The following is a 24009-nucleotide window of genomic DNA, read 5'->3' on the forward strand; positions in this document are numbered from 1 at the left end:
AACTCTTTTTCTATGATCAATAGCATTCTATCTCTCTTTTACTCTTTCTATCTTCACAAAACTCATCATACTCTTCGATCTCTATTTGTGTTAGGACGTCATCCTCATCAAACCATATCTCACTTATTCCAACAATTTTTGGGTGAACAAACTCAATCAGTGCAACCCTTTCATTTGCCTTGTTCCTTACACTTCTAGCATTTGTATACAAACATAAAAACAGTTCATTCCTGTGTTATTTTTTATACTTTATATATTCCCTCTTTTTTTATATATATATAGTATATTAACTATTCAGTCTACCGGCTGTGCCTTTGTTAATAATTATACTATATACTTATGAGGTGATTTATTATATAAATCTCTTTTACTAACAATTATTTTTATTTTGACTCCGAGTGTCCCTATATGTTAATGTATTGCACAAAAGTTCACTCCAATTGGTGCAATGACTTTAACTCTCTCTTTCAGAATCCAACTAATCATTGACTCAAAACCAAGTACAAAATAAACACATTTAATAAAACTAAAACAATATATATACACTTCTAGCAATAATACATAACTATAACTACAGATTATATGGATCCAAGGCCTTATTTAAAATTATAAACTTACTCTTAAGACTAAACACTTTTTCTTTCACAATCACAAAAAAATGTTCATAGTCTTTTTCTCTTTCTGTTAAGGCTCTTTTTCAGAAGTTACACAGCTCTGTACTTCATTTTCAGGATCCTTTTCATCAATCAATGTAACACACATAAAAGTCTTCTTGACTAAATCTTGTTTCCTTTTAGTAGCAATACTCATCAGATCAGGCATCCTTAATATCTATAAATCTTCTTAATCACTATATTTTCTAAACATTCACTTTCAAGCATCCTTAATACTTATAGAACTTCCTTATCAATATTTTCTCTAAGAAAAACATTCACTTTAGAATGTAAGCAGCAAGTTCTTCTTTCATTCACAATACTAAATGACAGTCTTAACTTTTTCCACTTTAAAAAAACTTACAGTTTCAAGATTCCCTTTTATTCATTACTTATTTCTCCTTGAAACCTATTATTTCCCCTATTCCTTTTTCGGAATACACTATAAAATTTCTTCCGACTGCTACACACAAAAAAATCAAGTTCCTTCCAACTTGAATATTTACCGGCCAGTCTTCTAAAAACTTCCGAACGCTGTCTTGTTTACAACCGTTACTTGGATACGCAACGCTTTCCTTGTCAGCTGTCAATCACACATCAAATCCTCTCCGGGAGCATGCGCACTCCACAAAAGTCAGAAACTACGCACTGCAATAAAATGGCTGACTCGCTGTATCCATTAGCGCTAAGAGAAAGTCTTTCACAAAACTCAACATTTTTAAACCACAACAAACTTTCTTATAAGTAACACAAATATTCAGTTTAGTAAGTACATCAATATTTTTACTTCTTTACATGTTACTTCTAATATAACATTTTCATAAGAGCACATCACAAGTGCAGACACTGCGTGTATGAAAACAAAACTAACAAGCATAATTAATACGTAAAAATATTCAGAATTTTTAATATGATTATTTTTACATCAGTTTCATTTTTCTGTGAAAAAATTTTTTTTAAATATTTAACCTATATCTAAACAAACTTTTAATATTTATTTCTAGATCTTAAAATATAACGTGATTCTTGCTGATCATTATGTATACCTTCTGAATCACTAGTTTCAGAATCATCTGACGCTAGAGATAAGTCTGAATTTTCTTCTTCTAAATTAGTACACTTACAAATTTCATTTTTATACATTTCAAATATTTCATTTAAACTACTTGAATTATGTCCTAAATCTACAGAATCATCACTATCAGAATCAATTTCTACAGGTTTTTGAGATTCTACAAGTTTCTGGGATTCCTTATCCTTACTAACTAAATTTGAGGTATCTTTAACTTCCCTTTTCTTATTTAATCCTATATTTATCAACCTATGAAATTCCGCTATACTTTCATCAATGTTAGAGTTAATTTGATTATCATCATTCCTACATTGTACATCATCTGAAACATGTGTCTTGGGATTTCTAAATTTTCTTGTATTATGGTTCATTTTACCAAAATTTAATTTTTTTCTTTCGCTGCATATTTGAATTATGAGTATTAAATCTATTCCCTTTCCTATCATTTAACCTTGAATAAGATTCACAATTAGTATTAGGAAAACTACATTCATCTTTCAATATTTTATTCATATTGTCACCTAAAGTAACTAAATTTTTATTTCCCAAAAAGTACCTTTTTAATCTATCAGAGTGTACATTTAAAATTTTACTAGGATTATTGACATCTTGAATCCTAAAATTCACAGGAGAAAAATTGTCTAAAATTCTAAATGGACCTAAGGCTTTCCTTCCTAATTTCCCAACTCTTTTAATACTAGATTTATCATCTAACACTACTAAATCACCTGGTACAAAAGACTTATACTTTCTAAAACGATTTATATACTGTCTAGTTTTCTGAGCACTTAATTTACTTATTTCACCTACTAGTCTATGAGTAGTGGAAAACTTATCTACTACTAATTCTAAATATTCATTTATATCACTGTATCCTGTATTAGGAATAACTGAAACAAGTTCATTAGGAAAAATTGGATCAAAACCATATAAAGCAAAAGATGGTTTTTCTTTGATAGCAGAATGAAAAGCAGATCTACATGCAAATAATGTTTGAGAAATATGTGTATCCCAATCATTCATTTTAGTGTTTGCCAAATTTGAAAGTATTTGCTTTATGTTTCTATTCAGTCTTTCACACATACCATTACACTGCGGATGATAAGGTGTTGCAAAAATCTTCTTAACATTAAGTAATTTACATAACTTTTACAATAGTTCAGATGTGAAATTTGCTCCTTGATCTGAAAGTAAGGTCTGAGGAGTTCCATATCTACAAACTATCATATTCAAAAACTTTCTTGCAATAGTTTTTGCAGATTGGTCTTTCATTGATACTGCTTCAGGAAATCTAGTTAGCATGTCTATGATTACTAGAATATACCTATTTCCTTTTTTAGTAATTGGTAGTGGACCTACTACATCAATAGCAACAGCTTGAAATGGTCTAGTTGGAATTGGAAATGGTTGTAAAGGAGCTTTTCCTCTAAAAGGGGATCTTATTTGGCACTTATGGCATGATTTGACATACGTGAGTATATCACTCTTCATACTTTTCCAGATGTAACGATCCTTTATTCTTTCCAAAGTTCTAGAAAACCCTTGGTGTCCTGCTAAGTCAGAATCATGGAAAGTATACATAATCCAAGGAATCATTTCAGTTGGTGCCAATATTTTCACCTTCAACTTTCCATCTTCCATTTGTCTAGATAAGAGTAACCCATCTTTATCTAAATACAAGTTTTCCAGATTCAAAAATGTATCTAGCTGAATTTCACCTTTCAATACTGCTTCATAAATAGTTTTTAGTATGGGATCATCCTTCTGAGCTTGGACAATCTTATCCTTTTCCCAAATTTGTGAACTAGGTTCCTTATTCTTTAGAGTCTCAATATTAAATACTTGATCATTATCATTATCATTTAGAAAAACTTCAGGAGACTGCTCTAATTTTCCACTGTCACCTGATTTCCTGTCCAAACAGCATTCTATTCCACACAATGATACTGTATTATCAACAAAATTACACACAAACCCATGACATTTCAGAAAATCAATTCCAAATATTATTTGTACATTTGGATTTGAAGATTCTGGAAGAACAATTAATGGATGAGAAACTTTCAATGGAAAACAAGGAATTGAAATAAAGACATTAATTTGCTTATAAGCTGAAATTTCAGATTCAAATATTCCTTTTAACTTAAGGATTGCTTAAAACTGAAATATCATTTGGAATTAGAGATTTAATTTTGTTAAATAAGCTATAAGAATTGAGTGAAATATGTGCACCTGTGTCAAGTAAGATTTCACAAGGTACATCTTCAATAAATCCTTGTAAAACTGTCAAAGGATTACTTTTATTAGCATAAGGAGCTAATGCTACATCAAACTTTCTTTTATGGTTAGAGCTGTCTTTGGCTTTACCCATGTTTAGTGAATAGTTTGACATTTCTGTCCTTGCCAGTATGATATTGGAATAATAACTAATTCCAGATTTACTTTTATTCTCTGATTTCTTATTTTGAAAACAAGATCTCTAACATAACAATCTTTAGCAAAATGACCCTGTTTATTACATCTAAAACATTTTGGAATGTATCTTCTATGAGATGCTTTATTCCTGTTAATGCCATCAGATTTACAAGAAAAAGATTGATTATCTGTAAGATTTTTGGATATTGTTAAATCCGACATCATCTTAAACAGAAGTTCCTGTCCTTGTACTATAGGTCTCTGTTGTCTTTCTATTTCTTCACTCAGAAATGTTTTCAGTTCCTCATATTTTTCCAAATCATGTAATTTTACCCTGGAATCAGATTCTGGAATATCTTTAGTAAAATTCACAGAAGTTTCCTTAGACTTTTTCCTTTTATTTGCAACTTTACTTTTTTGAAGCTTTTCTTCTCTCATTTTATCTGTACCCACAATGCTAGGAGAATGAGTTTGATTATACTGAAAAGAATTTACTTGCTTATTGCTTGAGGAATGAAAAATATCTCTAAATCTTTCTTCCTTTTCTTTAACAAGTTCAAAACATTGTTCAAGATTTCTAACTTTTTTCTTATATGCTGTTTCTTTTAAATTATCCTTAAGGCCAAGCCTAAATTGATTAAAGAGCAACCATTCTAAAGAGGATTTCTCTTCAGATGAAATATTAAATCCTTGAGCAATGCTCCACAATCTATGATAATATTCAGAAACAGATTCCTTATTACCTTGGATACACTGTTGAATCTTCCAAATGTTAGGCCCTAAATCTCTTACATTTGAAAATTCTGATATTAGCAAACTTTTAATGGTTGCATAATTGTCAGTATCTCTTAGTAAAGGAGATGTGTTTAAGAATGTTTTGGCTTTTCCCAACAATTTATTACGAAGTATAATTAACAAGTGAAAATCTGACCAATTTCCTAAATCTTTAATTTTTTCTGCATACCTAAAAAATGTTTCTATGCTTTCACTACTATCACCTGAGAAAGAAGGTATAACCAATTAGTCATAACCAATCCTGTCATCGACTGTGCCATTGTTATTTTTTTACTTTTTTATATAATTTTTTCTCTATATTGTCCCTATATATTATTGTATTGCACATAAGTTCACTCCAATTGGTGCAATGACTTTAACTCTCTCTTTCAGAATCCAACTAATCATTGACTCAAAACCAAGTACAAAATAAACACATTTAAAACTAAAACAATATATATACACTTCTAGCAATAATACATAACTATAACTACAGATTATATGGATCCAAGGCCTTATTTAAAATTATAAACTTACTCTTAAGACTAAACACTTTTTCTTTCACAATCACAAAAAATGTTCATAGTCTTTTTCTCTTTCTGTTAAGGCTCTTTTCCAGAAGTTACACACCTCTGTACTTCATTTTCAGGATCCTTTTCATCAATCAATGTAACACACATAAAAGTCTTCTTGACTAAATCTTGTTTCCTTTTAGTAGCAATACTCATCAGATCAGGCATCCTTAATATCTATAAATCTTCTTAATCACTATATTTTCTAAACATTCACTTTCAAGCATCCTTAATACTTATAGAACTTCCTTATCAATATTTTCTCTAAGAAAAACATTCACTTTAGAATGTAAGCAGCAAGTTCTTCTTTCATTCACAATACTAAATGACAGTCTTAACTTTTTCCACTTTAAAAAAACTTACAGTTTCAAGATTCCCTTTTATTCATTACTTATTCCTCCTTGAAACCTATTATTTCCACTATTCCTTTTTCGGAATACACTATAAAATTTCTTCCGACTGCTACACACAAAAAAATCAAGTTCCTTCCAACTTGAATATTTACCGGCCAGTCTTCTAAAAACTTCCGAACGCTGTCTTGTTTACAACCGTTACTTGGATACGCAACGCTTTCCTTGTCAGCTGTCAATCACACATCAAATCCTCTCCGGGAGCATGCGCACTCCACAAAAGTCAGAAACTACGCACTGCAATAAAATGGCTGACTCGCTGTATCCATTAGCGCTAAGAGAAAGTCTTTCACAAAACACAAAATTCAACATTTTTAAACCACAACAAACTTTCTTATAAGTAACACAAATATTCAGTTTAGTAAGTACATCAATATTTTTACTTCTTTACATGTTACTTTTAATATAACATTTTCATAACGAGCACATCACAAGTGCAGACACTGCGTGTATGAAAACAAAACTAACAAGCATAATTAATACGTAAAAATATTCAGAATTTTTAATGTGATTATTTTTACACCTGGATCTATAACAAGTTTTGCTGACACCACTTATTAGATATGACTTCTCCATACTTTCCTTGAGCTATTTCTTTTTCTCCTTACTCATCCCAACCTAACCTTCAAATTCCCTTTTTATCTACACAAACATTTACATCCTCTTTGGACATCAACCTTTCTCTCGCTGTGTTCTCATGTCCACTATGAGTCTCCCCATTTCCCTGTTTGTCTTGAACACTTCTTCTCTCATTATCTACACTCATGCTACCCACTTCTGCATTCATAAGCACCACTTCAATCTCTCCTTCCTTCATCTCTGCTCTTCATTGCTTCTTACTTCCTCAGATTCATTCTCTCATTCATTAATCTCCCTTCCAGCAGTAATCTCCCTAAATGACTAACACCAAAACCATTCAAATGCAGTCTCTCTCTTATACATCAATTCTTCCTTCAAACAACTTATTCCACATATTAACAAATTGCACTCCTTTCTTTTCGCACATTTCTTCTAACATTCATAATGAAGCACAGATGATGTTAATTCCCTTCAGGAAGATTTGAATAGACTTTTGATTTGGACAAAGAAGTGGCATTGTAGTTTTAATATTAATAAGTGCAAGGTGTTACATTTTGGAGTGCAGAAATATAAGGCTGTGTACTATACTGATGGTGCCATACTGCAGAAAGTGGATGAGATTTGAGAATGATGGTTGACACTAGACTGAAGTTTAGAGGGCATATTGCAAATGTTGCAAAGGCTGCACATTGTAGTGCTGCTATAAGGAGTAGTCTAACATGTCGAAATAAGGAAGTGATTGTACCACTGTATAAAGCATGGTCAGACCACACTAGGACTATTGTGTTCAGATTTGATCACCTGGTTTTCAGTGTGATGTGGAAATATTGGAGAGGATCCAGAGTTGCATGACTAAGAAATGTGATTACAGAGTTAGGAGGCAAAGAGGTGATATGATAGAGACTTTTAAGTAGTGAGAGGATTTTATTGGATTAATCCAGGTGGTATTATAAAAAGAGCAGGAGGGGAAAAAACCAGAGACCATCCCTGGTAGTTATGTAAGAACGTGGTAAAGAGGAGTGCGAAGAGTAGATTTTTTTCATGGAGAATTGTCAGTAAATGGAACACATTACCAGAATGTGTTGTTAATGCAAGAAGCGTTAAGGTTTTAAGATTCGGTATGATAATTATGTTGACAGTGGAATGAACCTCCCATGATGAGTCTCACAACTCCATGGAGAATGCAATAATAATAATAATAATAATTCTTGTTCTTTATCTCATCTCATCACTGTTATACTGGGCAACACAGACTTTTCGTATAACACTATTATCTCTTATCCTTCTCAACAACTTCCTGATATCCAATCTTACATTATCCTTTCTAGCCTGGTTGGCCACTGATATCTGCTCTTTAGCCAAGAGGTTGCTAGTTCGAACCTCAGCTGGGGCATGGATGTTTGTGGTTGTCTTGCTAATTGTTTACCATGTGGACTGCTGTAACTTGTGTCCTGGAGCAGTATGATTTTTAATGTCTTTGCACCATAAAAACCAAACATAACTAGGTAATTAACATCATCCCAGTCAAGTTATTTTTCCCTACTATACCAGCAACTCATTTGCTTACTTACTACGCATATCTAATGGCTCAATCAATTAGGAGGCAAAGAGGTGATATAATAGAGACTTGATATTCATTTTACCTCCTGGAAAACAAACCTTTGTGCATCTTTACGTTTACCAAACCCCTAATAATCAAATCACCATACAAAGCCAATTGTGGGTCTTTTGTTACCTTTTTCAAACCAATTCTCTTCATTTCGTTCTGCTTTTCTTGCCTCATTTTCACCAACACAGCTTTCAAATCTTGTGCTCTATTTTTTTTTATATCATTCACTCTTGCTACTTTATCACCATTCACACACACTTGCTCAACAACAACAGTCACCACCTTATCGCTAATTGCACTCTGTTTTTGGATATCATTATCAACCATTTTATCATCAAAAAACTTTTTTTTTTCTTGCTCTCACTTCCACACACACTTTCGGAACATTTGCACAATATTCAACTACCGTAGCATTTATTACATCATTTTCTCTACTCATATTTAAACTTATTTAAGCAAACCTCATGGTCCATCAGAATATGGCATTTCCTACATACCCAAACTCTTCCTCCTATCCACTAGACTCTGTAAAATTGCTTCTTCTCAACCTTTCCTCATATTTGACATTCCAGAGATCAAAAACTACCTTAGTCAGTTGCCTCTGGACCCATTCCAACATCTCTTCATCCTTTTGAATCTAAGTATACTACTGTGTATCCCTCTCTTCTGTCCAAGGAAACTGGCAGCTTATTGTAATAAGTAGATTATTAAAACATGTCCTCCCTTTAATAAATCCATGCTGTCCATCAAAGACAATATCATACCTGTCGAACCACTTCTGGAATCTAGTTCTCACTAGCTTCTCCAACAACTTAACCACAATTCCTGACACACAGATAGGCCTATAATTTGATTCCTGAGTACATTCACCTCCTTTATGAAACGGCACAATCTTGCCCTCCTTCCACACCTTTGGAACTCGACCCAGTGCAAGATTCATATTAAAAAAATATGTCAAGGCAGATGTGAATTCCCGGGCACATTCTTTCAAAATACATAGTGATATATTATCAAGTCCTATAACTTTATTAACATCAAGTTTTCTCAATTCTCCATACACCTTTTGCTCACTTACAGTCAGTCTCTCCTCTCCATCACCAACTGCTCTCAATTTCTCTCCATGATGTCACATTTACAAGAATGAAAGATCTTTATGAACTGCCCATTAAGTAACTCCACTACATCTTCCACAGCAGTTGTCCTTATACCATTTTCTCCAATCAATGTGATCCTTTCATAATCATTCCTTATTTGCTGGCTACATACAAAAAAAAAAAAAAGAGGACACAATTTGGAGTAAAGTGGATGACAAACAATATTAAACAGGAACTGCATGTGAAAAAGAGGCTATGGAAGAGATATAAGGAGACAGGTGAAGAGAAGATGCATGAAAAATATAAGACACAGACCAGAAGAGTGACTAGTATGGTAAGGAAGGCGAAACTGGAATATCAGAAAAGATTGGCCCTCAGATCAAACGAAAATCCCAGGGAATTTTTTAGCTATGTGGCCAGTAGGAGGAGAAATGACTGTGGAAGAATGACATTGTGGGATAAAAATGGGAATAGAGTGACTGATGCAGAGAACATAGTGGAATTGTTCAATGAACACTTTATTGGAGTATTTCATCCTGGAGTAGTCAATATGAATACTAGAGGGATAGAGCAGGTTCAAGGTTTAGAGGTGCAGGAGGAAAGTGCATTCCACATACTGAGTACTCTGGATGTTAGTAAAGCTGTGAGACTGGATGGTATTTCACCATGCATTTTTGAGAGAATGTGCTAAGGAACTGACAGTGCATTTGACCTGGCTTTTCAATGAAAGTCTGGCTGCAGGAAAGGTGCACATGGAATGGAAGGAAGGTAAGATAGTGCCATTGCATAAGGGCAGTAGAAGTGCCTAATTATAGGCCAGTTTGTGTGTCATCAGTAGTTATTAAGATCTTGGAGAAAGTAGTGAGAGACCATATACAGCATTGGGCAGATGAGGGTAATGTTATCTGTGAGAGTCAAAATGGATTTGTGAAGGGGCACTCTTCTTTTAGCAATATGCTAGCCTTTTATAATAAAGTTACAAGAGCATTAGATGAGGAAAAGGCATATACTACCATTTTCCTAGACTTAGCAAAGGCATTTGACAGCATGCCACATGATAAGCTGATATTCAAGTTGCAGCACATGGGTCTGGATGTCAGATTGGTCAACTGGATTCAGGATTGGCTGTCCGATAGGTATCATAGAGTTGTGTATGGTGGAGCAATATCAAAGAGGCAGAAGGTTACAAGTGGGGTTCCACAGAGCTTAGTACTGGGACCTATATTGTTTAACCTTTATATCAATGACATTGTCCATGGATTGCAAGGGAATATTCGGTTGTTTGTGGATGATGCGAAGCTGGAAATGGTTATTAGTACTAGTGCAAATGTGGTAGCCCTGAAAGAGGATTTGAATAAGCTAGATAGATGGGCAAATGAATGGGGGTGTCGGTTTAATGCAGCAAAATGTAAGGTCTTGAGGTTTGGGAAACATCAATGGGACGCTGCATACTCTATGGGAGGAGTTAAACTGGAGGAAGTAGGAGTGACAAAAGATCTGGGTTTGATGATTGATAGAAACCTGAAATTTAGGGGACATATTGCAAAGGTAGTGAAGATAGCACAGAGGATTGCTGCAATAATGAGAAGGACACTGACCTGCAGAGATAAAATGGTTATCCTTCCGTTGTATAAGACTCTGATCAGACCACACTTAGACTATTGTTCTCAGATCTGGTCCCCAGGATTTGAAGGGGATAAATTAACCATGGAAAGGGTACAAAGGCGAATAACAAAGATGGTGTCAGGACTGTACAATGTGAGTTATGAGGATCGGCTGACGGAGTGTAGACTGCAGACTTTGGTGGATAGAAGAAGGAGAGGTGATATGATTGAGACTTTGATACTGTTGGGAGGTGGTAACAGGGATGACAATGAGGAGTTCTTTCACTTGGTTGAACAGTTTCATCAAGGGGTCATCACTGCTTCCCAACCTGCCAGGAATAATGACAAGGGGCCATCCCTGGAAGTTATGAAAGGAAACTGTGATTAAGAGGGTGAGGAGTGGTTTCTTTGCATGGAGGGTGGTTGAACCATGGAATGCATTGCCTGATAGAGTGGTGAGAGCGAGAATGGTCAATGCGTTTAAGGAGTGGTGTGATGGACTTTGTGTTTCCTAGGAGGGACCTCCCTCGCTGAGTCTTGATAGACTTGTATTTCTTAGAAAGGACCTACTACGATGAGTCTTTTGACGCCATGGAGGCCTGAATAATAATAATAATAATAATAATAACCTTCCTAGGATTCTTTTTGGCTTCATTAGCTAACTGTTGCTCATACCTCACTTTTGCTACCCTTACCAATCAAGGCACTCTCCTTGTCTTTTTAAACCTCATGGAACTGGTTATTACCACTTCTCTTATGCTGCCTCCATAATGCCTTTTTCCCCCCTCTGTATCACATGCTTAATCTCTTCATTCATCCATTTCACATCTAACTTAGTTAGCCTTCTGACCCTTGGAATACATTTAGAATATATATTATTAGAATACATATTATGCAAGCTGATGAATCACTGGAAAAACAGTTACTCAGGAAAGATTTAGGGAATAATAAGAAGAGGAAGATGGCAAAAAAGCAGCTGGATGGACAACATAAAATAACTTACCAACTTGAATTTACAATTGCTGAAAGAAAGGACAAGAAGCTGAGTGGGATGGACAGGGTTTGTTCACGAGCTCACCAAAGGTCAAAAACAACTGGATGGCATATAACAACAACATCCTTTTTATAAGATTTCTCTATTGCTTTAGTGATTACATCTTAATAATTTCTATTGTTTTCATTGTTTATCTCCTTAGATTTAACTTTTTTCCTGAGGTTGATCAGATCAATCATTGTTCTTGAAAGAGATTTATTAATTTTCTTTGCACTTACTTTTGGGGTATACTTATTTGCTGTTTCAGTCAGAATCATCTTGGCTTGGTTCAATCATTGTTCAGAATAGGTAAATAAGTTAACATCTTGTGAAAATAAACACGGAAGCCAAAACCTAGATGAAACTGAATTTGTCTTATTTTAAGCTTTCCATGAACCACTGAGGTTCTTTAGCTGTGGACTTCACAACCGTGACTGTCTTGAGGATAAGGTAGTTGGCCCTATGCCTCCCAGTGTGTCCTATGTCTGTAGGGATCCGTCTTAAGTATTCCTGACTGTAATCCATGTGTGTTCAAGTGGCCAGTTTGCCTGTTCTGGGGGATGAAAAACCCCATGTTTCTGGGTGAAAAAAAAATCCTACCTCTGTATGAGATCAGCTAACTCATCTTTAGTCGAAAGAGACCAGATAAAGGTTCCTCACATCTTGAATGGAAATCAAACTCAGGTCTTTCCGACCAAAGGGCTTCATCTATACTGACTGAGCTATGGAGGCTCTAAAATTGAATTTACCAGATGGAAAATTTTAGCGTTAGTATCTAGGCATCTTTAGTACATTAACAATGGAACACAATTAAAATGCAAATAACAGAATCATTTTAACAAGTAGCACTAGTAAACAATTATTTTGGCTTAAGTGCTAATTTATTATGGTCAGACTGGGAGGTCTGCTAACATCCACCTAGAAGAACACAAAAAACATACATCTGACACCACAACAATAGTCAGTCAGGTTTAGCAGATTATGCCTTAGATACCTTAGACAGAATGAGATGGAAGAAAACTACCATGCTCCATGGTAGTTTTCATGCAGCAAACATAAACTTGAAAGACTCTTTTTAGAATCTGTAGTAGACTTGAAAAAAAACAGCATAATCTTAATAAATATGATTATATTAAACTTCCCCAAATTTGGAAAACTTTAATTCTTAGGCCTATTTGCCCAACATCTAAGGCTAGCCAACAGCACTCATATAAAGGCACCCCTCATAGGACTTAATTCTTTATTTATTCTATCCTGTTTCTTCCACTTCCTGTTTTTTTGTGGTTTCTGTGTGGTACTACAGTTTTAAGTTTGTATTCCTGATGATGTCTCCGTAACTGAGACAAAATATTGAAATTGATAAAACCTATTTAATTTGGAAAACTTTAATTCTTAGGCCTACTGCCCAACATCTAAGGCTAGCCAACAGCACTAATAGAAGACACTCCTTATAGGACTTAAGTCTTTATTTATTCAGAGACAAAATATTGAAATTGATAAAACCTGTTTAATTATTTCTCTTTGGGCTGTAAGTTATTCCTTTGAAGTGCAGCATGAAAGTGGCGCTGGTGTAAGACAACAAACAGTCAACAAATTTTTAATTCCAAAAACAAAAATAAATAAATAAAATAAAATAAAATAAAAATACATACATACAATTATAATAAGACAATAATTAGGAATTTATAGAAGACTGATACAATAATATTTCCCATAGTGGTAATAACTAAAGGCTATCAGATCTGTTTACATTCAGCTGATGAAAAAATGCCACACAGCTCTTTCTGTATAACTTATATAGTGCCTCCATAGCACAATTGGAAGAACGACGGTACATTGCACCCTTCGATTGAAAAAGGCCTGAGTTTGATTCCCGTCATGACGGGAGGAATCTTTATATGGACTTTTTCAATCGAAGGTGCGTTTGCTGATCTCATACGGAGGTAGCAGGGTTTTCCCCCCCAGAAACTTGGGTTTTTCATCCTGCATACAAACAAATCAGCCCTTCAGAACACATGCAATTTACAGACAAAAAATACTTCTTGTGGTGGTGGGCGGTGGATGGCGTTGATGTGGTTGATTGGTAGTAGAGGTTCGGTAGTGGTGGAGACGGAGAGTTGTATAGTGGGTGTCCTCCCGTGATGAGTCTTCAGACTCCTTGGAGGTGTTAATAATAATAATAATAATAATAACTTTTCAACAAGGAATCTACTTTTGCATAAGACAAGTAACAGGAGCAAGGAATCTGGTAGATACCTAGAAAGTTGAATGGAGGAAATTGGTCTTTGTAATCACACTCTTCACAGTCTGGTAGATCTGCAGCTGTCTGCCACAGGGAACATAAATCCTATATCCAGTACCATGCACCTAAGCAATCTGGCCCAGCTGAACATTCATCTCAACCAGATACTACTTTGGGGAAAAAAAACAACAACAAAATAAACTTCTGAACAAAAGTAGATTCCTTATCGAATTATTACACAAAGAGAGCTGTGAAGCAATTTCTACATCAGCAAAATTTAAATAGATCTCATAGCCTGTTATCCTTTTTGATGGAAAATATTACTGTATCAATCTCATGTAAATTTGTAATTATTGTCTGATTATAGCTGAATATATGTATTTTTATTTTATTTATTGTATTTATTTAATTAATTAATTTATTTTTGTAGTTAGCAATTTGTTGACAATTTTCTGTCTTATTTATGCTCTGCTGACACTTTTTAAAATCACCATCATCATCATCATCAAGTCTTTCCATGTTTATTGGCACATAAGGCTGCGACACTTTTTTAAATACTTCTGTTATTTGCATTTTAATTGTGTTCCATTGGCAATGTACTGAAGATGCCTTAGACACTTTTTCCATCTTTATTTCCATAATTCATCTGATGTAGTATTTCCTGCATTGTGTTCAGTGTGGAAGATGTAAGACCTCATTGAATCTTTTTTCACTTTCATTCTTATAAATATTGGTAAAATCATATTTTTACAGTTTTATTCTTTTGGATTTTAAATGGATACTAACTCAGCAATTAGCAGTTGATGATCTGGTCCATGGTCTGCTCCAAGGCAAGTCTGAGTTTTGTACCATTGTTTTTGATTTGCTTCTAATTATTATATAGTATATTTGATTTCCAGGAAACTTCTTCTATGTGTAAAATCTTCTCATGTCGTAAGAAAAATGAATTCATAATAAAAAGTTAATTCTCAATACAGAAATCTATTAATTTTTCTTCTCTCTTATTTCTAATACCAATTCCAAGCTTCCTATATATCCTTCTGCCATCACATCTACAACCAATCTTGACATTTAGGTGTCCTTGGAGTATTGTGCCTATTTTGTATTCCTCTCTATTTAGTTCATTGTGGAAGGTCAAATGGCATTCTCATAAGCTTCAGTTATAGTAGCACATAAACCTGAATAAATGTGATTTGTAGTGGTTTTGCATTAATTCAAAAGATCATAATTTTGTTGCTGATAAAACTGACACTAAAAAGTACAGGTTTGGTTGTGTTACTATCAACCATAAAATGACGACTCTCTCTCTCTCACTCTAGTGGGTTTCAGCAAGGCCCAAAATGACAAAATGCAGACATCCAGTCAACAGAGAATCATCGGGAAACAGAACTTTAGTCCTCAAACCATTCCCCAATCCATGCCTCCAAGTAGCAGCATTACAAGAGATCTCTATGACTCCTGATAGTCTAATAGTCTAGTGACAGTATTACTGATGCAAAGATTGAACAGCAATGGTCCCAGTACTAAACCTGTTGAACTCCACTTGTAGCTTATCTACTCCCTGATACTGTCCCTCATACACAACTCTCTGATATTTATCAGAAAGCTAATTACCAATCCAATCTGCTTACAAGATATCCAAACCAACTTGTCATGTGGTACCCTATCAAATGCTTCTGGAAATTCAATAAAAAAATGATAGAGTATGCTTCACCTTCATCCACTGTTCTTGTTACTCTATTGCAAAGGCAACCAAATTACTAAAACAATTGTGAACACCCCATAACAAATTCATGTTCGCCTACACAGATAATGTTGTCTTCATCTGCCTAATTCTGTATATGAGTTTTTAGCAATTTTTCCAAAATGTTAACAACCAGAGAAGAAATACAAACTGGTCTATAGTTTGATATCTCCATTCTACCAATGCTCTTATGCAATGGTGGATAGTGGTGGTGGTAGAATCAGTATCTCCATGAACTAGGCCTGTTGCAAGACCTTCATTAAACATCCAGGTCAAGGGCATGGTTATACAGTTATACAGCATATTCCCTTAAAATACATAGTGAAATTCCATCTCACACTCCTGCCTTACCGATGCCTAACATACTTGGTATTTGGAATACAGTCTCTTCATTCATCTAATGTTTAAACCCACTTTTTCTTATCCCTGTAGGAATAAAACCTACTCATCCTCCTCATTCACCTAATGCTTCACCCCTTTTTATCCCTTTAGGAATAAAACTTACTTTACTTTACTAGGATAGAATATTCTAATAAAAGAGATCATTGAATAACTCAACTATGTCATCTACCTTAGTTAAACATCCAGGTCAAGGGCATGGTTATACAGTTATACAGCATATTCCCTTAAAATACATAGTGAAATTCCATCTCGCACTCCTGCCTAACAAGTCCTGTCTCCCCTAGCCTGATATTCCTCATTCAACTGTTCTCTATTTCTCTCTTTATTATTATTATTATTCTGTGGCACCTCCAGGGAGTCCAAAGACTCGTTGAGGGAGAGTGTGTGAACAGCATCGAATGATTACCCCCTTCCTACTACTAACCATGCTCAAACTTGCTAAACTTTTTGCATGAGTCATTAGTAGCAGAGACTCTACCAATTGCCCAACCTTTGCTTTATGTGCCTTTCATAATCGCCTTTTCATCTGCAATTCCTGTTTAATTTCTCTACTCATCCATTTGATTCCAAATCTTCTTCTCTTGAGGCATACAAACTTCCATTGTTGTCAATTTTTTTTCCTCCATGCACTATTGATCTTTCTTCCTTCAAATGCTTCCACCCTACTCAAAGTTGGCTTCTAAGTCTATTATAGATACATGCTTTCTAATTCTACATAAATTCCTTCTGCCTTGCGCTTCTACATGCCTATTCATCTTCCAAGGCAGGAAGATGAATAGGTCTTCATGTCTGACATGAAGGCCCGTTCATGTCATACTTGTTTTCAAATGAAAAGGAAGATATATGTCACTCACAGTTGGTCCTCTGATACTATGACCAGATGCAAAACCCTTGATCCTTGTGTTCATTTTACCACATGCTGCTTCAGACAGTTGACTCAAGAAGTCCAGAATTTAGTTCCTTTGTAGTTATGCTGCTTCCTCTGCCCATTACCACCTCCCCCACCCCATGATCAGCTTTGTATTTGCCAAACTAATTGGCCTAAACATTTCCTGCTCATCATCATCATAGAAGCATTCCATTAAATATATTATACTATAGTTGTACGGTAGTTATTATAGTCATTATACTATAGTTGAGTGGAAAGAAATCAAGAATGTCAAGCTTCATAAGGGAGGTGACAGAACTCAAGCATCAAATTATAGGAATAATTTTTGTGTCAGTTGTTGTGGTTAAAGTGTTGGAGAGGCTGGTGAGAACCAGGATCCAGAAATGGGCTGACAATTATGGTATTATCTTTGATGGACAGCATGAATTTGCTAAAGAGAGATCATGTGGTATCTTCTTACTTATTACAATAAGGTGATGGCTTCCTTAGAGAAAGGAGATGGATACGTAGTAGTATACTTAGATTACGCAAAGGCTTTTGATAGATTACCGCATGATAAGTTGATAGTCAAACTAGAGTGGATGGGGTTGGATATTAGATTAGTGCATTAGATCGGAGACTGGCTATCTGATAGGTATTAGCAAGTTGTGTACAGGGGAGCAATGTCCAGGAAGAGAAAAGTCACTAGTGGTATGCCCCAGGGTTCTGTTTAATCTGTATGTTAATGATATTGGCGAAGATTTGGATGGGGATATTCGGTTGTTTGCAGATGATGCAAAGTTAGAATGAACTATGAATAAATGTATACATTTATTATGAAAACTTGAATAAATTGAGTGAATGGGCATGGAAATGGGGATGTGAGTTCAATGTTGCAAAATGTAAGGCTTTAAAATTTGGGAAACAAAGATGGGATGTAGAATTTATGCTTGATGGGGATATATTGTCAGAGGTTGAGGAAATAAGAAATCTTGGGGTTATAGCGGATGAGGATCTGAAATTTATCGCTATTCTTAGGTATTTTAGCTCTTTATGTTTAAGTAACTTAATGGTTGCACCTGTTTGGATAACTCGTTCGCAGAGTATATAAGTTCTTTTCGCTATACACTTTGGTATTAGGTCTAGCTACTCACTGATGAAGCCTCAAAAAAGGCTGAAACCGGTCTGGGTCGTGACCTCCCTCCATAATGTAATAACAGCATACATTTCCTAGGAAATGTGTTTTTACATTATGGAAAATACCTAAGAATAGCGATCTGAACTTCCCCCACCTTTGCAACGAGTCGTCCAGTATTGTACTACGTACTAGGATCACTTGCATTTGCTAACGCTAGTGTTGCCGATACTTTATAGTTTACTATATTCGGCAAGAAACTCTCTGATTCCAATCTTTGAGTTTCTTATTCGGTTTAAAACTATGTGGGATTTAATATCCCCTTAATTTAAGTAATGTTTTCATTGCCGAAATGAAGCTTATTAGCTCTTTATATTTAAGTAACTTAATGGTTGCACCTGTTTGGATAACTCGTTCGCAGAGTATATAAGTTCTTTTCGCTATACACTTTGGTATTAGGTCTAGCTACTCACTGATGAAGCCTCAAAAAAGGCTGAAACCGGTCTGGGTAGTGACCTCCCTCCATAATGTAATAACAGCATACATTTCCTAGGAAATGTGTTTTTACATAAGTAAAATATATAATTTAAGTAGTGTTTTTACATTATGGAAAATACCTAAGAATAGCGATTTGAACTTTCCCCACCTTTGCAACGAGTCGTCCGGTATTGTACTACGTACTAGGATCACTTGCATTTGCTAACGCTAGTGTCGCCGATACTTTATAGTTTACTATATTCGGCAAGAAACTCTCTGATTCCAATCTTTAAGTTTCTTATTCGGTTTTAAAACTATGTGGGATTTAATATCCCCTTAATTTAACACGTTCGCTGCCACGCTACTTTGGAATGGTCTGTTCCCCTACGCCGAGCAGTTTTACTTCTTCAAGATCAGTACGATAATCTCGTTACCGGAGGTAAACGTCCTACGAGTATACTCGTAGTTGGCTTGTACAGAGCATATACGGTCTATGAGTATACACAGTGTTGATGCTAGCCCTACAAGCCAAGGATTTTCACTTCTTCAAGGTCACTACAATAATCTCGTTCCCGGCGGTAAGCATCCTACGAGTATACTCGTAGCTGGCTTGTGAAGCAGGTTTAGCCACTACGAGTATACTCGTAGTTGGCAGCGAACGTGTTAAGTAATGTTTTCATTGCCGAAATGAAGCTTATTAGCTCTTTATATTTAAGTAACTTAATGGTTGCACCTGTTTGGATAACTCGTTCGCAGAGTATATAAGTTCTTTTCGCTATACACTTTGGTATTAGGTCTAGCTACTCACTGATGAAGCCTCAAAAAAGGCTGAAACCGGTCTGGGTAGTGACCTCCCTCCATAATGTAATAACAGCATACATTTCCTAGGAAATGTGTTTTTACATAAGTAAAATATATAATTTAAGTAGTGTTTTTACATTATGGAAAATACCTAAGAATAGCGATTTGAACTTTCCCCACCTTTGCAACGAGTCGTCCGGTATTGTGCTACGTACTAGGATCACTTGCATTTGCTAACGCTAGTGTCGCCGATACTTTATAGTTTACTATATTCGGCAAGAAACTCTCTGATTCCAATCTTTAAGTTTCTTATTCGGTTTTAAAACTATGTGGGATTTAATATCCCCTTAATTTAAGTAATGTTTTCATTGCCGAAATGAAGCTTATTAGCTCTTTATATTTAAGTTATTTGAGTATATTTTATATTTTTTAACTTTATTTATTATTATTATTATTATCATTATTATTACGGGTATCTCCATGGAGTCAGTCGACTCATCGCAGGAGACCCAAACTATCAAAACAATATCTATCATATCTCTTCTTGAATTCATTTACAGATGAAGAACTCACAACTGAGTCAGGCAATGAATTCCACTCATTCACCACTCTCCAGGCAAAAACCTCGTTCTCACACCCTTGTTAACCACACCTTTCCTTAATTTCCAGGGATGACCTCTTGTTCTTCCATCACTATCACACAGCTGAAACATTTCCCCTGCATCAATCTTATAAAAACCCTTGAGTAATTTAAATGTTTCTATCATATTCCCTCTTCTCCGCCTATCAACCAACCTCTGCAATCCACAAGTTCTCAATCTATCAATGTAGGGAGCATTTTTTTTACATCACTCACCAACTTAGTCACTCTCCTCTGAACCCTCTCCACAACCTGCTCATCTTCAAAGAATCCAGGTGACCAGACCTGAGCACAGTAATCCAAATGTAGAAGTATCAACACCTTATAAAGGGGAATAATAACCTTTATCTCTGTGTTCCTCAATAACCAAGTAATCCTATATGCAATCTTGGACACCTCAGCGATGTGTCCCCTGAACTTCATCTCCCTATCCACCAACACCCCTAAGTCCCTAGCCTCATCGATCTCTTGGAGTAGTTCAATTAATGTAGTACACGGCTGGTAATCTTTTAATCCCAAAATGCATAACTTTATACTTTTCCACATTTAACTGACATCCATTACCTTTTTCCCATTTTGCCAGCTTATTTAAATCATCCTGCAAACTCTCAACATCAGCTTGATTTTTTATTGCGCTACCCAACTTTGCACCATCAGCAAACAATTGAATATCTCCCTTTAAGCCATTTCCTATATCATTTATGTACAAATTAAACAACAATGGCACAAGCACAAATAACTTAACAGTTCCTCTCAGATCCTTTCATATATCATTAATGAATAAATTAAACCGTACCGGTCCAAGAACAGAAACTTGTGGCATGCCACTAGTCACAGGTCTTCTTTTGGACTCTACTCTTGAATAAACTACTCTGATATCCAGGGCCATTGCCAGATTAGATTGCATCCTGAGGCAAACAATTAAATATTGCCCCTGGTGGATTATAAGACAAAAATATAAGAAAATCTGCAATTGCTATTTTGTTTTTATTACAAGAGAAACATTAATGCAAAACAATTTCATAATAATATTAATTAAATGTTTGCTCTATGGGGATATCGCACAATAAAACCTCTTCTAAATTTAAATTATAAGATATGTCCGCCTCCATCGACATAGTTGCTAGACCAACCAATGTTTCTTGCGTCATTGCTATTTGCAAATAATTTTTAATCAATTTAAGCTTGAGAAAAAAAAATTTTCCAAGCTTGCTATGCTAACAGGAATTGTTAACACTATCCTTACAGCAGTGGTTACATTGGGATATATGATAAAATTTGGTGAGGACCACTTTTCTCTTGTATTATTGTTGAGAGAATTTTTAATTCTTCAAATAAATCTATTGCATCTACTTCAGGTGTAAAATATCTTGTTGCTGTTAAACGGCACCTACCGTAATATGGCTGAACAAATACCCTTATTAAGTGGTGCCGTGAGGCAGGCTGCCTCTATGCTACATCCTGTCGATGGTATACTGCTGTATCTCTCCATCAATCACCCTCCTATCCATCTTACCAGCCCTATCCTCATGTGCTGCAGTTACTGATTAGAATTCCATGTGGTATTCTGTCAAAGGACTTTGCAAAGGTCAGCAGTATCACTGGAAACCCATTACTTTTATCCAAATCAGCTGTCACTGTATTATAAAAACATGAGCAAGTTACTGAGGCATGACCTACCCTTCACAAAACCATGTTGCCCCCCCCCGTACAGTATCCCATTTCCATCTATCCATTCCTGCATTTTGCTCTTGACCAATTCCTTCAATACTTTGACAACTCTTGATATGCTGATCAATCGATAATTTGCTACATCAGTCTTGGACCCTCCCTTATGCAATGGAACTATTTTCCCCCTCTTTCCACCCACTTGGGACTAACCCAGAGCAGAGACAGATTAAACAATATGGTCTAGGGCACTGACAATTCCCTCACTGCTTTATGTAAAACTCAAACTGGCATCAGCTATGTTCGCATTAAGGTTCTGTAATATGCTATGCACGTACCTCTATTTCATTTACCTCAGTTCTCGTATAGCCTTTGGCTCTCTCTCTCATTCCTGCAGTATCATCAAGGTGATGATACTGCAGGAACCCTTGCAAAATGTTCACTAAGTAATTCTACTATTTCGACTGATTTGGTTATCTCCCTACCATCAGCATTCCTTAAAATCATTCTGCCATATACATTTTCTTTTACTTGCAGCATATCGAAATAACTGTTTGGAATTCTCTGTGGTCTGCATTGATAACTTCCTTTCATAATCTGCTTTTGCCTTTCTTACCACACTCATTACCCTTCTGGCCTGTGCCTTGTACTGTTCATGCACCTGCAGGTTACCTTTCTCCTCCCAGCCTGGAATAGCTGGCCTGGTTGGCTGAGTGGTTAGGCGTATCCACTCTCCAGCCAAAAGGCTGTGGGTTCGAATCCTGCCGTGGGTATGGATGTTTGTGATTGTCTGTGAAAATAATAGTGGTGATGGTGGACAGTAGATGAGGGTTTCTGGATGATGTTGAGTGGTGGAGACTGAGATTTGTAGAGTAGGTGCCCTCCCTCGATGAGTCTTAGGACTCCCGGGAGGTGTCAAATAATAATAATAATTCCCTCCAAATTTTTTTTTTTTTTTTTTTTTTTTTGTAGCTCCAGCTTGATGATATTTATTGATTTAATTTCCACTTGATTTACTCTCATGACTAAGTATGCACACTGCCATTACCTCCCTCAAACACTTCTTTACCACTTCTCATGTGCTATCAAACTCTAGTCCTTACAGTTTTGCATGCCATGCCACCGACCCAAGCAATCTCCTGAGCTTGTCATACTTACCAGCCTTGTAATTCCATATATTATTATTATTATTATTATTATTATTATTATTCAGGCCTCCATTGAGTCAAAAGACTGATCGTGGGAGGTCCTTCCTAAGAAACACAAAGTCTATCAAGACTCATCGAGGGGAGGTTCCCCCCCCCCCAAGAAACACAAAGTCTATCATACCACTCCTTGAACTCATTGACCGTTCTCACTCTCACCACTCCTTCAGGCAATGCATTCCATGGTTCAACCACCCTCCATGCAAAGAAACCACTACTCACAGTGTCCTTTCATAACTTCCAGGGATGGCCTCTTGTCACTCCCTCCCGCTGTTCAACCAAGCGAAAGAACTCGCCAATGTCAACCCTGTAACCACCTCTCAGCAGTTTAAAAGTCTCAATCATATCACCTCTCCTTCTTCTATCCACCAAACTTTGCAGTCCACATTCCCTCAGACGATCCTCGTAACTAATCATTGTACAGTCCTGAAACCATCTTTGTTATCCACCTTTGTACCCTTTCCACAGTTAATTTATCCTCTTCAAATCCTGGGGACTAAATTTGAGAACAATAGTCCAAGTATGGTCTGATCAGGGTCTTATACAATGGAATGATAACTGTTTGATCTCTGCAGGTCAGTGTCCTTCTCATTATTGCAGCAATCCTCTGTGTTACCTTCGTCACCTTTGCAATATGTTCCATAAATTTCAGGTTTCTATCAATCATTAAACCCAGATCTTTTGTCACTCCTACTTCCTCCAGTTTAACTCCTCCCATAGAGTATGCAGCGTCCCATTGATGTTTCCCAAACCTCAAGACCTTACATTTTGCTGCATTAAACCGACACCCCCATTCATTTGTCCATCTATCTAACTTATTCAAATCCTCTTGCAGGGCTGCCACATCTGCACTATTACTAATAATCCTTCCCAGCTTTGCATCATCTGCAAACAAAACAACTGAATATCCCCTTGCAATCCACTGACAATGTCATTGATATTTTATTTCTTGTGTTATTGTTACTGTTATTAGCACATCTCCATGGAATCAAAAGATTCATAAAGCTGTGCC

General features: G+C 35.8%; 1 protein-coding gene across 1 annotated transcript in view; it reads right to left on the reverse strand.

The window, feature by feature from the left end:
• The window catches only part of LOC150110581 (uncharacterized), an 851360-nt gene that overhangs the window by 318582 nt on the left and 508769 nt on the right, over window positions 1–24009 (reverse strand). Inside the window, 1 exon segment of the mRNA XM_090402114.1 lies at window positions 6876–6890. Coding sequence (XP_090258240.1) covers window positions 6876–6890 — 15 coding nt within the window.

This window comes from Typopeltis vanoorti, chromosome 1 (assembly GCF_054136105.1).
Source record: "Typopeltis vanoorti isolate ZY-2024b chromosome 1, IOZ_Tvanoo_1.0, whole genome shotgun sequence".
NCBI classification, from domain to species: Eukaryota; Metazoa; Arthropoda; class Arachnida; order Uropygi; family Thelyphonidae; genus Typopeltis; species Typopeltis vanoorti.